The 17,722-nt window shown below is 39.7% G+C and overlaps 1 protein-coding gene across 1 annotated transcript in view; it reads right to left on the bottom strand.

The window, feature by feature from the left end:
- LRRC7 (leucine rich repeat containing 7) overlaps window positions 1–6,093 on the bottom strand; it is a 470,136-nt gene extending 464,043 nt beyond the window's left edge. Inside the window, exon 1 of the mRNA XM_036494635.2 lies at window positions 5,451–6,093. Coding sequence (XP_036350528.2) covers window positions 5,451–5,452 — 2 coding nt within the window. The 5' untranslated portion in view covers window positions 5,453–6,093. The remainder of the gene's footprint in view (window positions 1–5,450) is intronic.
- Between the last annotated feature and the right edge of the window lie 11,629 nt (window positions 6,094–17,722).

The following is a 17,722-nucleotide window of genomic DNA, read 5'->3' as shown; positions in this document are numbered from 1 at the left end:
GCTAAGCTTCTGTAAAATATTGTGCCACTATACTGAAGTATGGTTATCACGCCTTATAATACAAAATTTCTGTATTTCCTTTTCTGGGTGAATAAAGTAAAGTAGCATTTCCCAACTATATGCTTGGTATTCTCTGTTAGCTCTCCTTTCCACAGGGTCATCTTGTTGTTCTAATGAAAAATTCCTGTAATGATAATGACAGTACTTATACTTCAGTATGTTTGTTCAGGTCTGCCACATTATATCTATAGTTAAAGCAGTAGCTTTCCTTTTTTTTTTAGAACTTTATCTCTTGACTACCAGAAAATTTAATTCAGACACACAATTGGTGTGCTGCTTTCTTGGGCATAGTTGTACCATCCCCTAGAATTAAATATGTTGCTTTCATTATTGGACTTCATCCAAATTAAAAATACCTTGGTTTAACTGAAGGAAAATGAATTTTTTAAAACAATGTAAACATCTAGTTCATTGTTAAAATACTTCAACACATCATGTCAATGCTAATACAGATTTCAATATTTTATTGCTGGCAATGTATATTAAAGTAAAATAATACTTTATGTAGAGATCTTAAGTTTATCAGAGTATGTATAATATGGATATGATTGTATACAGGAAATCACTTGGGTTATTCAATTTATTTAATGATTTTTATATACCTTTGAAGGACAAATTATATTTTTCTATTGTAATTAATAATTTAAATAGTATATGTGACACTTCTCAAGTTTATTTAGCAATTATGTCATGTTTGAAAGTAAACCTGACAGCTATCGATTCAAAACTTTCTTTATTGAAAACTTAATCTACTTTTATATGACAGATTCTAATACATTATTAAGTAGTCTGTTATCAATTAATTATGCTAGGAAAATAAGTAATAGCATTTATATATCAATAATAACTGATGATTAAAAAACATAGCTTTATTGCCAAATATTTGTTCACTCCTGGAAAGCTGGCTCAACATTTTACTTCTTAAAATATACTTTTTCATATATTTTATGTAGTAAAGAACTACATAAAGCACAGATTTCCACTATTTAATAAGCTCCAGTTTTGATACATAGAAGATGTTTAAGATATGGAGAAAAAGACACAGGAGCCAAGTCTGATTTTAAGTACTGATACACTACTTTGTAAACATGCGGCATGGATATATCACGTATTGTATGTAAACTTCAAGTTTTTGAGTAATTATTAAAATGGTGATACTAGTGCATATTATGTTTACTTTAAAGCAAGGAAGATGATATTTTGAGTACAACTCAAGCATTGTAAAACGAATGACCAATTTCTGAGGATATCCACTCAATTTAAAGTTAAAAATATATCTGAATATTTAAATGACATTTTTAAGAGGTACTATGTGATTATTATTCACAACACAAATACACACAAACATCATTACTATTTTTAAAGCTCATTTGTATGCCCACCAAAAATTATGCTTTTCTCTACCAAAATGTCCAAGCTGCCTTTCATGTAGATCTTCACTGTACTATTTGAAGTACATGAAGGTTATACCTTAGCAATTATATCTACCTCTATGTTATATTAAAGAGTATGGATTATTTTATCTTGTATTATATTTTAAACTATCTATGATTTTCTTACTCTTTGAGTATTTCAGAACAATTTCCTATAGTCATGAATATTTCCAAGAGTTCAATTCTGATTCAGAGGAAATATTTTTAAAACTTCATAGGAAAAGTTTTATTGATTTGTGATCACTGTCTTCCCCAGATTACTGACTTACATTACTTTTTCAAATTTCAGATTTTAACTAAATATTCATAATTCATCATTTCAAAACATATGTAGAGCCCATCTCTGAATCCCTTTCTGCTTTCCTAGACCACCACTGCACCACTCTAGTATAAAGAACTATTTTAATATTATCATTTCTGAAATATTGAAAACCTTCCACTGAAGACTAATGTGGTCTCTGGATGACAGATTGAAAGTAAACACTTCAGGATACCCAGAAGATCCCAGAATCCTCATCAATGTATGGGTATCTATTTTTGGAGATAGGCATTACTTATTGGTCATTTGGCTTGTCACATACAAACTTGAATTTATAGTTCCTCAAAGTTATCTTACAAGTTCACATGTCTGACTATTTAGCAAAACAATGTGGATAATACTTTATCAACCTGTCACTGCTATTAGAACAATACAGTACTCCAAATGATATATTTTGCTGATGGTTATTACAATCGCCAGGCTAAACAATTGGCATATAAAATCAAGGAGTTAGAAAAATTATAAAATAAATTATGTTAACAAGGAAATTGTGCTGAGAATCTCTAAATAATTCAAATGGTAATTTGTCAATAGTTATGCACTCTATTGACTATAGAATGTGATTATAATATGGAATGTGTAGTCAATTTTTATCATGAGAACACAATCATTCAGAATATGAGATTATCATATCAGTAGATATTATTCTGATACATCTATTAAAATGCAATCCTTTATAAAGTTTTCAGTTGTTTTAGAAAGTTTGTGCTTACAGTCATAGCTAAGCAGACTAGGATTTTACATCAAATAGTACCCCATACTGTGTGTTGAAGAAAGATCTGAGAAATATCCCCAAAATTAACACTAGTTAGACAATATGTTAATACCTGATAAGAAATTCATACTAATTTGTACATTTCTCATTTTTAAAAATCAAAAGCAAAAGTGCAAATATACAAAGATATTTTAATCCTGTGTTTTATATTTTACAGGGGGATTACAAAAATTAAAAGCTTGTGAAAGGAAGTGGAATGAAATCTTACTAAGAAAATGTTAATGTCAGCCTAAAGCTATGCTAAAATTCTGAGTAAAACATGCTTACTGTAATTGGACCAGATTTGTTTTCTTTGGGAGTTGTTTCTAATTCTGAGGCTGCATATGTGCAGGCTCGAGTGATGGATAACGTAACGGTTGCCATGGTTAAGTGCGCATCTTTTCTTGGACAGTCAAATGTTTTAAAAATTCACAAGATCTCATAATATGATATGGAAATTGATGTTCTTCCCATACCACACATGTTAGCATGGTGCAATGCAGCACAGGACAAAAATGGTCTCCAGTTTAAAAACTTCAGCCTATTAAGATGGCTTATAAAACACTGAATGAAAAATGAAATCTCTAAGTCAGGTCACTCTAAAATTAAAGTTGGGTAGACAGCAAGCCGTAACAACACTAAATTAACAAATGTTCTGACCTCAGGACATTCCACAGGCCTTAAGACACAACAGGCGTTCAAAGGCAGACATTGTCAAGCACACCTCCACAATGCTTTTGTCTTAAGTCTTCTAGGAAAAAATAAAATCATTTTTTTCTCCCCTACTTTTCTTTATCTTTTCCTGATGGAATCAGTGGTTTCCCAGAAGGAGAGACCTGAGTGTTATACTGACTTCTGGGGGGGAAAAAAATCTTGGTGTTTCCCTAGTGTCAGGAAATCAGATTAATGAAGCCCAGTAAAGAGGTGTGACACTTGAACTGGGGGGGTTGGGGGTGGGGGTGGATGATTGTGTTTCAAATCACAGCAGGTTCTCAGCCACTGGAGAAGCCAAGTGTGCAGGGACTAAAGAACTTTCTCACTGATCTTGGGTTATTCGCAAATATGGACTGCCTGAAGAGAGAGCTTACACAGAGACTAGGCAGTTAAAAAAAAAAAAATTCCAAGATTTTCAAAGCTCATTTGTATACCCAGGATCTCTCCCCTTTTATTCTCACCTCTGGCCAACTTGACTGGCTGTTGTTTATTTGTTTGTTTAATCCCTTTTTATGAAATGATTTAAGCATCAGGATGCCAAGCATCTCATAGGCTCAGCCTGGAACAAAGAAAACCGAGTTCCTAACACTGTATGTCTCCCGTTGGAGGGATCACGTGTCCCGCTTTCGCTGGCATGCACTCTTCTCGCCCACGCTGTAAAAGCTCTATTGTGCTTAGAAATTTTGCTCACAGAATTGCTTTCTATCCATTACGAGACCTAAATTTTAACATATACAGGTATGGGCATCTACCTGCTGACCCAATTACCCCTGTAAGGCGATTCAGTATGTTGAAAGAGTACTGGGAAAGTAATTGAAAAGAGCAGGTGGAAGACCCCTGTGTGTCAAGCATCCCAGCCCAGCCCCCTTGCTGCTTTTGCAAGGAGAACTTTGCAAGGAATGTGGGAGTCGCAGATGGTTCCTATCTGAAGCTGATTCCTGGGAGTTGTGAAAGTGACCCCTTCCTTTCTCCGCCTCCAGCTTCTTTCCACCACCCCCCGCCCCCGCCCCCCAATTTGCTTGCTTTGTGCTTTGGTGGGGAGGAGGCAGAGAAAGAAAGAAATGGGAGGAGAGGGTGGAGGCGGATCCTTTATTTCAGCCCCGATGGCTGGGAAGTAGTGTAATGAAGTAATTTTGCAGCCATCTCTGCAATTGGGAAGCCCACACTGTCTTTAAAGGCAATCCTTGCACCCCCCTACTCGCCACTGCTGTTCTTGACTCTGCAAACAGTAGAACTGCAGACCTCCAGTGGCCAATTTCACTGCCAGGGAGCCAGGGTGCCAGGATCACCTAATGCTAAGGTACTTCTCTCCCTCTTTCCACATAGGATCCAAACCAAGTCCTGCATACTAAATACCTTAAAAACGAGAATGCAAGATGTTTAAGGGAGCCCATCTGGATGGGGAATAGTGCAGGTTCACCAGCTTCGTGCAACACAAAGGAGATGCAGGGGTAGGAGTTTTGTAGCTTAGGGGAGGGGGCCATCGTTCTCCCTGATTCCCGTGAAAAGCGTTAACCCCATTACTACCCCACTTCTTTCTGTCCTTCAGTCTGTCTTGGTCCTTCTTCTCCTTCATCCCCACATACCCCACCCACCCTTCCCCCTAAGCCCCAATGACATAAAAATCTCCTAATTGCATTTTCCAAATGCACAAGATTTAAGACAGGCATGCAAAACCTTCCACAATAAAGGGACAAGTGCAACCTGCCACAAGTGTGTGTGTGTGGCGGGTTGGGGGGGGGGGCAATCAAACATGCGCTTCATCTGTCACCTCAGGGAAAAAGCTAACTGGAGATACCCAACATATCCAACATAATGAAGACAAGAGCTTAGCCAGCCAAACCTTAGCAGGTCCCAGCACCAGATCCCAACATTCTCTCTCTCTCTCTCTCTCAGCTCAGCATGGAATCCTTTAGGGTCTCTCACTAGCCCTGGCCACTATGGTTCCCATGCACCCGCCCAGTTAGCACCCAATTTCTCAAAGCCCTGCAACCTACCACATCGCTGCCGCTTCTGAAGGCCACCTTGCTAGCTCGAAGCAAGTGCTCAAGCCTTACACCCTTCCGCCCCCATACTGCCACCGGCTGACCACTGAGGTCCCACACCTCCAGGGAGGCCCACCCCCCACCCCCCAACCTCTTTAGAAGCCAAGCTAGAGTGCCCTACTCACATCGCCGGCGGGAGAAACTGCCCATGAGGTTCGAAAGCGTGCGAACGGTGCAGCTGCCAGGGATTATTCCTTAAAGTGCTCGGTGGTCCGCAGTGGAGTGGAGGCGAGGGTCCTCGGAGGAGGAGAAGGGAGTGGGAGAAGAGGAAGAGAGAGGGGACTCCAGGCAGATGCCGCCTTAGACCATGATTTCGGTGCCCTTCAGGTGGACGCTTGGAGAGGTTCCCGCGGGAAGCGCCGAGGGGAAGCCCGAAGCGCCGGCGGGGGAGGCAGGAGCGCGTCCACTCTCCAGCCTCCGCCTGCCCTGCGCGCCGCGCTAGCAACCGCAGCAGCGGCGGCGGAGGCGCAGCTCCTTCCCCACCCCTAGAAGGCTTCACAGACAATAAATCCTGGGCGGAGAAGGGATAAGCAGGCGAGGTGAACCAGGCACCCAACTCTGAACCACGCTGTGTCCACGGCTGCGCCTCTGCCGGGCAAGGATCCCCGCGGTCCGGCGCTCAGTGGGCAGCTCGAAGGGGCTGCAGGCTCCCGCAGCTGCAGTCGACTGCGGTGGTCCGAATGGACAGCTGCAGCTCCCAACGCCAAAATGCCGCCGCCTGGGAGCCGGGTGTCCGTGGCTTCCAGCACGGGGTTCTCCAGGAGTGGGGTCTTCCTCGGTGCAGAGGCTTGGCGCACAGGTGCCAGGATTGGCAGGCTGGAAGGCACAGCTCGGGGCTCTTTCCTCCCCGCTCTCCCCGCCCCCTCTCGCTTTTTCCCACCCCCTTTTCCGACGACACCAGCTGCAGCTGCTTGAAAGTGTGAAAAATGTCAAGGAGAATTCCCAATGATAAGAGCAGGTGACCGTATTCACTGCCTTCGGCTGCTTCTTTAGATCCTCGCCTGTTCCCCTGGCCTCTACCCGGGTTCCTCCAAATTATTGCAAGAACAACAACAAAAAAATCCCTGGCTGTCAGAGAATGAAAATGCCAGCCTGTTCCCTGCTCCGTCACCACAGGCTGCAATTTGAGAACGGAACCACAGGACGAGCTCTCTGGTTTCCTCCCGTCGCCCACGGTACCGTGAGGCTAGGTGGCACGCTACACTGAACCCAAACCCGGCAAGCGCGAGGTTTCAGATTGCCCTCGTTAGCCGACCAGCTCCGGGTAGTGGGCGGCGCGGCGTTTCTGTTGAGCAGGCAGTTAAGCAGAAGCGACTCTTTGCCTGTGCGACTGCCTGCTTGCCCCAGCACCCACACCGATTTGGTGACACTGCGCTTGGGGCTCAGCAGGCTGCTGCTCCTGCTATCTCAGCAAACAGGCAGCCAGACATGCCTCCTCGGGGTTCTACCTCCGCCTGCTTTGCCTGCTGCAGGTTGTTGACTACTATGGGAGAAAGTCTCTGCTTGCAGGTCCAGTCGCTTCAGCTCAGTGATGGCAAGGACTCTTGAGCCTGCTCCCACGTCCATTTCACATTTTGGGTCCAGGGTTGTAACTATGAGAGTGCACAGGAAAGGGAAAAGGGTTTCCCAACTTGCCCTTATCTGTTTCTTGGCTGTCCTCCTCGCGAAAGTGTGCGCGCCCGCCTGCGAGAGTGGTCGCGCGCGCACACACACAGGCGCACACACACACTCAAAAGCACACAGTGGCACAGGCACAAGACACTTTCTCACTTCTTTTTAAACCGCCATCATCAGCTATCTGTTCAAAACATATTGATAAGGCTAATTTTATATCTAGACATTTTCTCTAATCACATCTGATGAATTCTCTTTTCCAACTGAAGCATTATCCCAGAGTCATTCTTTTGTGCAATGGATACTAGGTTTTATTTTCTTCAATACAGGCAAAAAGAATTTCCCCTTGAAGTCTTGCGATTTCTAAGACTGTGCAAGTGCCCCTGTTAAGTGTTGAGCGTATGGGAAGCTAACTGCAGACTGAACAGTCTTCAAGGTCAAGCATCTCTTCTGTCTGGGAGAAATATTCTAGCAGGAGACTTGGGAGACTGACACCTCATGTGAAAAGAACTGAAGTGGGTTACGACTCTTTCCATCTGGGTCACCAAGGTGGGCTTTTACTGACAACTTCAAAGTATTTCATATTATTTACATAGAGAAAATGTCAGAATTTGCCTCAAAATTCATGTAAGATTAAAATGTGTTAACAACACTCTAGGAGAAAGGGTTCTGAAAAAAATGAGAAAAGGTTGTTAAATAACGTTCTTTTAATGGACTCTATTGAGCTCTAGATCTCATTCATAATTTTGTCATCCTGAACAATTTGCTGATTTCAATGTCTGGACTCGATGGAGTGATATAAAAATTTATTTTTAAAAGAATCAAGCAAAAAAGTGATGCAATGGTGGGCAAATCTTTGTAGATTTTTAGCTACTTTTAATAAAATGTATACACTACTTTTATATATATTCCACTTCATCCTCTTCTAATTCTACGTGGTGGATAACGTTCTTCAACTTACAGCAAGGATACGAAGGTTCATCCCAGGTGTCTCCAGTTGTTGTGCTACAGGATCCATTCTCTGCATCAATACATTTGACAGAAATTCTGTCTAAAATCATACACAATTTTGAATAACTGCACATCCTTTTCTGTAATACCAAGGCAGTTGCCTTCTGGGTGTTAAATGGAACTATTTTTCAAAGTGAAAACAAACTTGTCCCTTTCTAAAGTATAAAAAAAAGATTCATTTTTGGAAATCAGACATAAAAAATTGAAGGTGCTGTGGTAATACATTTAAACCGTATGGCCTCCTTCCTCCTCTTCTTGCCCTGCAGTCTTGATTTGGGCCATAGAACTCCAAGGGACAAGACTTTTGAAATATGATGTAGTAACTCTTGAGTTTTAAAAAGAATGCATCAATATTTTTTAGAAAGAAAGAGGATATTTTCTTAACAGGATTCAGACACAATGATCCTTTTTCCCCTTAAGTTTAAAAATGCAATTTGACCACCTTTGCTATTTAAGCAATGAGGCTTGTGGAAGGGATTTCAGTGGTTTCATAGAATTATGAACATTTGCAACACAAACGTATTAACTCCAATACAAGTAAAATACAACTGTCATAACTCCAAGTTGCATTGTCATAAACTCTCTGAAAATGCAGGTGACTGAGAACTGGAAAAATGTGAACCCTTAATGTCCTTTAACTCTTGTTCAAGGAGAGGTGAATTACCAAAGGTATCCCAATGTGAAAAATTGTATCTAGATAGTTTAACAAACTAGTTGCCCACATTATCTTTGTAATTGGTTAGACATAAACAAGTAAACTTTTATAAGTTAATACTCAAGTTCTTTAACACCAATAAAATCTTTCAAGTCATTATTTGTTCCTAGGCTAAATAGGACTAACCTTGTTTGAAAATAGAAGATGTGGTGGTATTAATCAGGTGACATATTAGTTAACAAATTTCTTCCTAGTATTTCCCTTTGGATGCCAGAAATGTCACCCTTGTCTTAAAAGTTGTCTTCTTGGGCAATTATTGTTTAAAATAAAATTACTTATAGTTAAGATAACCAGCTTTATAAATTGTTAATATTTAAGCAGGATTAGCTTAGCCAGTTGGTAGGGAAATTGGAAGCATCATTAAATGTAACTTGGGGCGATATGGCTCCAAAAGTTTACAGTTGTTAGGCCTCATTGCGACAGGATGGTGGCAGTGAGGTACTTTAAGGGCGAAAAGTGCTATATGCTGTGGTTACTTTGTTGTTGTTAATTTGTATTACTATAAAGAAAACCAATCTCATGTATTTATTAGATAGAATTTTTAAGTATTTTAATTTTTTATTTGAAAGGCACGTTTTTACAGAGAGAAAGGAGTGCCAGAGAGAGGTCTTCTATTCACTGTTTCACTCCCCCAAATAGTTACCAATGGCCAGAGATGAGCTGATCCAAATATGAGAGCTAGGAGTTTCTTCCCAGTCTACCACATGGGTGCAGTGGCTCAAGCACTTGGGTTGGTCTCCACTGCTCTCCCAGGCCAAAAGCAAGGAGCAGGATCAGCAGTAGAACAGCCAGGACATGAACTTGCACCCATATGGGATGCATTTGCAGACGGAGGATCTGCTTGCTATACAGTCCCTACACAGAATTCTTTGCGAAAATGAGAGAGAAGTTCTGAATAAGATGTGGGAGCAGGTCATCAGATTGTTTCAAGTGGGTTTGTTAGATGGCTTTTTTGTGTGTGTGTGAACGTGACCTCTCAGAGTAACAGTATTTTCTAGCTAAACAACATCTCTTTATTGTAGATTTTAATTTATTGAAGTGATTTAAATGTCTATATTTCTCTCAATATAAATGTCTATATGACTAAAATACAAAGAAGTGCAGAGGACACTTGAACAACCATCATGTACTTTAAGAAAGAAAATAGTATGAATATAATTGAAGACCTTTCGTGTTGACCTCCTTTCCCTCACCTCAGTCTCATATATTTATTTATATGTTTGTGCATTCATTAGTTGTGTGACCTTTCTATAACACTTTTGCATTACTTTCCTATTTAGCACTTACTTAAACGATATAAAAGTTTGTTCTTTTTGTCTTTCCTATTTTTTAAATTTTTATTTATTTATTTATGAAAAAAGCAGAGAGGAAGGAGAATCAAGATGGCCGAATAGGGTTAGGACACAATAAAACGGATGGAAAAACATTTAACCAGGATGAAGCAGAGAGGACATATTCCAGGAAATAGAAGAGGACAGAACAACAGCAGAGGGGTACCTGGAAACTGACAGACACAGGAAAGCAGTGGACACCACAGTGTGGTGTTGCAGTGACTGATACTCCAGCGGCTTTCAGCTAATGGCGATCTGAACTCCACCAGCAACCAGGTGGGAAGGGATTTGTGCTGGGAGTTTGGGAGGTGAACCCAGACAAAGAACTGTCCATCCTGCTGGTCCGTTTGATTTGACCAGGAGCAGAGACAGAGCAGCAGATCTCAGACGGGCAGTGCAAGAACAAGGTAGATTTTACAGCCCAGTCAGCCCCCTAGAGCTGAATTGGACACCATTTTGCGTAAGGAGGCAAAGGCAAAGAAAGGACTGAGCATACACAGAGCTGGGAGTGAGCTCATTTCTGACACAGTGAACTGCAGCAACGTGGCATTCTACAGATTCCACCCAAGACAGGTCTGGATAACCCTAAGATCTGATGGCCAACAGATCAAGAACTGAAGTAGTGGTACATCAGGCACCATTTTGGGCACTGTGGCAATAGCTTTAGGACTGCAGGGGACAACAGTGAACTGCACATGTGTGAGCTCACGAGAACTCACTGAGCTCCGTGGATTGCACTGGTCCCACAGGAAAATAATACTGACTGTGGCATCGTATGGGTCAAAATAAGTCCATTGGGCACCCAGACCTAATGTCCAATAGGTTCCGACAAGATCAACACCACCAACAACCTACTTATATAGGACACCTGGGGTCTCTCTAATCCTGGGACCTGTTCCAACCGGAAGTGGGAGAAAGGTTGCAGAGACAACAGTGCAGCCTCAGCACAGTATCACAGGAGGTGGAGTGTGGTGAACCAAGAGCTGGGGCTGTGGAGACCACAGTGGAAATCTAACATAAGAAACCAGACCTGGAACTTGCTGGAGGTTGTGGCACAATTGGCTGCAAGCAAAGAGTTGTGTACCAACTGCAATAAGTAAAATCACATTGTAGACCTGTGGGTGACACAGCTTAGAAGCCTGCTCCAAGGAGACGACTCTGCTAATCAGAAGTACAATGACCAAGAACAAAAGAAGAGACAAAGGCACAATGAATATTACTGAAAACTCCCCTGCAAAGGAGCAAAACCCTATGCCAACCTCAGAGTTAACTCAGGAAGACAGCGAGAAAATGGGGCACACAGAATTCATAAAACTCATTTTAAAGCTTCTGATCAACAATGAGAAACACATACAAGAATTCAAAGAATTTAAGGAAGTAATAAAGCAAATCAAGGCTGGTATATCAGAAATCAAGAACACAGTAGAGCAAATCAAAAGTACAGTGGAGAGTCTCCAAAATAGAATGAAGCAAGCAGAAGAAACAATCTCAGAATTGGAAGAGATTTCCTGTCACCAGGGGAAGCAAACAAAAAGCTGGAAGCAGAGCTGGATCAGGCCAAAAAAAGTATTCAAGAATTGAAAGACACTATTAAGAGGCCTAATATAAGAGTTATGGGAGTCCCAGAAGGTGCAGAAAGAGAAGCTGAGTTTGCAAATGTATTTAATGAAATAATAAAGGAAAATTTCCCTAATCTGGAGAAAGAATTGGAAAGCAAGATCCAGGAGGGACACAGAACTCCCAGCAGGCTTGATCAAAAGCGATCTTCACCAAGACACATAATCATCAAGTTCTCTTCAATTAAACATAAGGAAAAGATCCTTAAATGTGCACGCGAAAAAATCAGTTGACATATAAAAGAATGCCAATTAAACTCACAGGAGATCTCTCACAGGAAACTCTACAGGCAAAAAGAGAATGGAGTAACATATTCCAGATTCTAAAAGAAAAAAATTGTCAGCCTAGGATAACATACCCAGCAAAGCTTTCTTTTGTCTTTGAAAATGAAATAGAATTCTTCCACGGTGAAGAAAAGTTAAAAGAGTTTGCCTCTTCCAAACCTGCCCTACAAATGATGTTTCAAGGTGTTCTCTTCACAGAGAAGAGGAATAGCACCAAACAAAACCAAAGACAAATGAGAACAGCCCAGTAAAAAGACAACAGAAGACTAAACCAATGAACAACCCATTCCTAAAATGACAGGGCCAAAGTACCATCAATATGTATTAACCCTGTCTGTAAATGGCTTAAGCTCAATCAAACATCATAGATTAGTACATTGGATTAAAAAGCAAAACCCATCTATTTATTGTCTAGAAGAGACACACTTTACCAACAAAAAAAAGCGGAAACCATATCGCATAGGTTTTGCTGTTTTCTGTTAGTTTCATCTCTTTAAAACACTTTCTTCTGATTAAATCATTCAGTGACTCATAGATCATAGAGTAGCATCATTTTCTGCTAGAAGGTTATTGATTTTCATTTCTTCAGCTACACGTTAGTCATTTAGCATCATGTTATTTAACTTCATGGTGTTGTTAATTTTTTTTTCTCCCTGATGTTGATTTTGTTTTGTGGTTTTTTTCATTTAAAGGGATGAATAGTAGCTGTGTAATGGAGACTGTCATATCTAGTACATGTCATTTAACTTTGTGGCATTGTAAATTTCTATTTTTCTTTCTTTCTGTTGTTGATTTTGTATCATGACTTTTCATTTAAGGGGATGTACAGTAACTGTGAAATGGAGACTAACATATCCAGATGTGAGGATACAATGTAGTATGCATTTCTACTTCCAAAGATGTACTTACAATGAAACTGTTTACTATATCTTGACAATAGGATGCTGGACTCTCTGCCATTGTCCATGCCCGCAATGATGGACATATGACTGTGTATGAAGAACTATATTTTAGTAATGGTATAGAGGAAATAGGTTGGGGGGAGGGCAAAGGGGAGGGGATAAGGGAAATGCCAGGAGCCTATGGAATTGTATCATAAAATGATAATAATAATAATAAAATGTTAAAAAAATAAAAAATATAAATGTTGCCGTGAAAGAAAAAAAAAAGCAGAGAGGAAGACAAAGAGAGACATTTCATCTTCTGGTTCACTTCCCCAAAGCCCACAACCCCTGAGGCTGGACCAAACTGGAGCAAGAACCTGGAGAACAGAATCTATATCTTCTACTTAGATGGCAGGGATTTGAGGCATCGTGTGATGGTTCCCAAGATGTTCACTGGCAGGAAACAGATCAGAAGTTAAGACAGCTGGGTACTAAAAGATGGATCTAAGCATCCCAAGTAGCACCTAAACAAGTGGCCAAAATATCCATCTCTTGTTATTGATTGGAAAAAAAAGACATTATTGTAAGAATCATTTATATTGATCTACTTAGTGGCGTCCATTAAATTTTATTTTTGCATGATGATTGTATGTAGGGATTTATTATATCCATATTTTGATGGTAATGTTGCTATTATATGTGATTTTATAAGAATGTTTATATTTCTTCATATGTGGTTACAAAAGATTATCTTCTTGGTGTGCCACTCAAGATTGGATACTGGATTTTTGAGTTGTAGGATACAATCTATTCAATAAAAATTGTTTTAGAAAGGATTTCTACTAATACTAATATGTTAAGGGTTTTTTCTTGCTCCACACTGGCAATAATTTGCACTATCAGATATTTCCAAGTATTTTGAGAGGTGTGAAGTGATATTTTATCAGGTTTTGATTCACATTTTCTGGCTTACTTATGAATACCTTTATTATTATTCACTATGCACATTTTTAACATGAGTACTTTATTTACAACATTTATCTGTTTTCAGTTAGTTTTTCATGATTTAACTTTTTTTTAAGATTTATTTATTTTTATTGGAAAGGCAGACATACGGAGAGGAAGAGAGACAGAGAGGAAGATCTTCCGTCCGATGATTCACTCCCCAAGGGGCCACAACAGCTGGGGCTGAGCCAATCCGAAGCCAGGAGCCATGAGCTCTTCCAGGTCTCCCAGGCGGGTGCAGGGTCCCAAGGCTTTTGACCATCCTCTACTCCTTTCCCAGGCCACAAGCAGGGAGCTGGATGGGAAGTGGAGCTGCCAGGATTAGAACCGACGACTATATCCGATCCCAGAGTGGGCAAGGTGCAGACTTTAACCATTACACCATCACGCCAGGCCCAGTTTTTCATGATTTATGTGCACCTAGGTGGGTGTTTTTGGATTTTAATACTTGGCCATTAAATTATCTTTGATTTTGGCTCTATGTTTTATTTTTCTAAAAAAAATTTCGGTTTGATATCAGTAATAATTTTATTCCATGTCATTTATGTCTAGTTAAAGAAAATTGTGACTACCTCAAGGTTGTAGATGCATTTTTCTCTAGTATATTATGTGTGAAATAGATTTTCTTCATGGTGTGAGGTAGGAATTAATTCTACTTTCCCCATCTGATAAGTGATTATAATTCTATAAAGTTTCTCATGTATCAATTCATTGGTCTATATTGGAACTATGAATCTAATTTTGTTTGTTTTTCTAAACTGTTCAAATGAAAACTAGAATTATTATTGCTTCATAATTGATGCCAATGTTTGGAGAGAATAATAAGCCCAAATTATGTTTTACTTTCTTCATTTTTTATTTTTTGTGCTGTTAAATCTTAAACATGACACACATCTGTGCCATCTTATTTGATATTTATCACTACTCAGATTAGTAAAAATTGATTGAGATCGTATAACAGAATACATTATAGAATTTTCAGGCAGTATATCCGAGAAAAATACATGTATGTTTGTTTTTAAGATTTATTCATATCTGGAAATCAGAGTTTTAGAGAGAGAAAGAGAGACAGAGAAAGTTCTGTTGGCTGATTTACTCCCCCAATGGCCACAATGGGCAAAGGCTGAGCTGATTCTAAGTCAGAAGAGATTCTTCTGGTTCTTGCACCTGTTGCAGGATCTCAAGCACTTATTGCTGTCCTCCTCTGCTTTACCAGGCTATAAGCAGGGAGGTAGATTGAAAGTGGAGCAGGCAGGATATGAAGTGAACCCATATGGGATATATGAGCTTGCAAGTTGGGGATTAGCCTGTTGGGCTACCATGTTGGCCCCTGAGACAAATATTTTTTATTTGTAAATAAAGATGCAATTTTGCTTTTAATTGTATTTTTAATTGAAAACATATTTTTAATTTAAAAATTGTAAGTTCTTTTTCATGAGACTAAATTTATCATTCTACAGTATCAACAGAAATGTTATCTTAGATAAAATCTGAAATAAAAAAAGAAAGCAAGAATATATATTTTTAAAAATGCATAGAATTCATCGAAGTATTGTAATGTAAAAATTTGCAGGGAATTATTTCGTTTTAAAAATTTTATTTTTATTGAAAAGTCAGATTTACAAAGAAAAGGAGAGACAGAGAGAAAAACCTTCTGTCTGCCTGTTCACTCCCCAAATTGCTGCAATGGCCACAGTTGGGCCAATCTGAAATCAGGAGCCTGGAACTTCTTTCAGGACTCCAGCATGGGAGCAGGGTCCCCAGGCTTTGAGCTTTCCTGTACTACTTTCTCAGACCATCAACAGGGAGATGGATGGTAGTTGGAGCAGCTGCAACATGAATTGACTCCTGTTGGGGATCCTAGCACTTGCAAGGTGGACATGAGTCAACTGAGCCATCACTCTAGGCCCAAGGATTGTTTCACCATCTCTTTATAGTTCCATGATTACAGAAAATATTTTACAAACATTTTCACTTTAAAGGTAACATTGCCTAGGTTAACAACATAAGGCTTTAAAAAAAAAAACCTCTAAAGCTGTATTTCTGCAGTCTATTTTTTAAGATTATGTATTTATTTGAAAAGCACTATTACAGTTTGCAAATGAGGGAAAGATTGTAAGAGAGCGCTGCAAGATGGCTCAATGGTCGAATCCTCACCTGAACATGCCAGGATCCCATATGGAAGCCGGTTCATGTCCAGGTGGCTTCAATTCCCTTCCAGCTCCCTGCTTGTGCCTTTGAACACCAGTAGAGAATATCCTTGGAACCCTGCACCCAAGTGGGAGACGCAGAAAGAGACTCCTGGCTCCTGGCTTTAGGTTGGCTCAGCTTCACCCATCATGGCCACTTAGGGAGTGAAGTAGTGGATGGAAAATCATCCTCTCCTTCTCTCCTGCACTCTGTATACCTACCTTTCCAATAAAAACAAACAAATCTAAAAAAAATGTGGAGCAAATGTGACATGAATTAACACCCACATGTGAGATGCCAGTGATGCAGGCATCATCTTAACTTATTTCTAGTTAAACAGCATTGGCCGTAATATATCTTCTTAAAATTCAGTACAATCCTGTAAATATAGGACTACAGATCCCTTTCACATATGCAGATTTCATTCCCTTTGGATATATTCCTAAGAGCGGGATAGCTGAGTCATAGGGCAAGTTTATTTGCGGTTCTCTAAGCACTCTCCATATTGATTTCCATAGTGGTCTTACTAGCCTGCACTCTCACTAGCAGTGAAGAAGGGTACCTTTCTCCCCTTTCATCTATGCCAACAAGTGTTGTTAGTAGAATTCTGAATGTAGGTCAACCTCACTGGAGTTACGTGGAACCTCAATGTGATTTTCATTTGTATCTCCCTGATGGCCAGGGTGCCTGAAATTTTTTTTTGTATGTGTGTTAGTCATTTTAACTTGTTCTTCTGAAAAATGTCTGTTCATTTCCTTACCCCATTTCTTCACAGTTTTTTTTTTTTTCTGTCCCTGGTTTCTGAAGCTCTTTGTAGATCCTGGATATTAGTCCCCTATTATTTGTGTAGTGTGCAGTTGTTTTCTCCCATTCCGTTGGTTGCTTCTTCATGTTGTCAATTGTTTTCTTTGCTGCACAGAAGCTTTTTAGTTTGATGTAGTCCCATTTGTTTATTTTGGCTTTGACTGCCTGTGCTTTTGATGTCTTTCCCATGAAGACTTTCCCCGTTCCTCTATCTTGGAGGGTACTTCTTATGTTTTCCTTTAATAGTTTCATGGTTGCTAGGTGCAGGAAACAACCCAGATACCTGTCCAAAGAGGAGCAGTTAAAGAAATTGTATGTCTACTCCATGGAACACTATTCAGCCATTAAAAAGAACAAAATTCTACCATTTGCAACTAGATGGTCCCAACTAGAGACCATTATGCTCAGTGAAATAAGTCAACCCCAAAAGGACAAATACCATATGTTCTCTCTGATATAAGGCTGTCTTTATGCAAATTGTAAGATCAATGACCCTTTAACACTATTTTTGCTGCAACCCATGTGCTGTGATGCTTTTGTTTTTATTTTCATTTCTTCCAAATCATTTCTTCTCTCTTGTGGAATTCTTCACTGGCTGGTGGATTACACAGTGGCATAATTTTACCCAAGAGGTTTTATATTTTCTTTTTGATTTCTACATTGATGCAATGATTTTTTAGTGGCATGTTGCTTTACTCATGCCACTCATGGTGCTGTAAATTTTTTGTTTTAATTTTATTCCTGTTTCATGGCTTCTCATGTAAGGGGATGTATAGTAACTGAGTGATAGAGTCTGTGATATCCAGATATGAAGATACAATACAGTATGCATCTCTACTTCCAAATCAAAGATGGACTCCTAATGAAACTTTTGGATATATTGTGACAATAGGATGCTAGACTATCTAGCACTGTCTATGCCAGCAATATCAGGACACAATT

Source organism: Ochotona princeps, chromosome 2 (assembly GCF_030435755.1).
Source record: "Ochotona princeps isolate mOchPri1 chromosome 2, mOchPri1.hap1, whole genome shotgun sequence".
Lineage (NCBI taxonomy): Eukaryota > Metazoa > Chordata > Mammalia > Lagomorpha > Ochotonidae > Ochotona > Ochotona princeps.
This window is presented reverse-complemented; position numbering and strand designations above follow the sequence as displayed.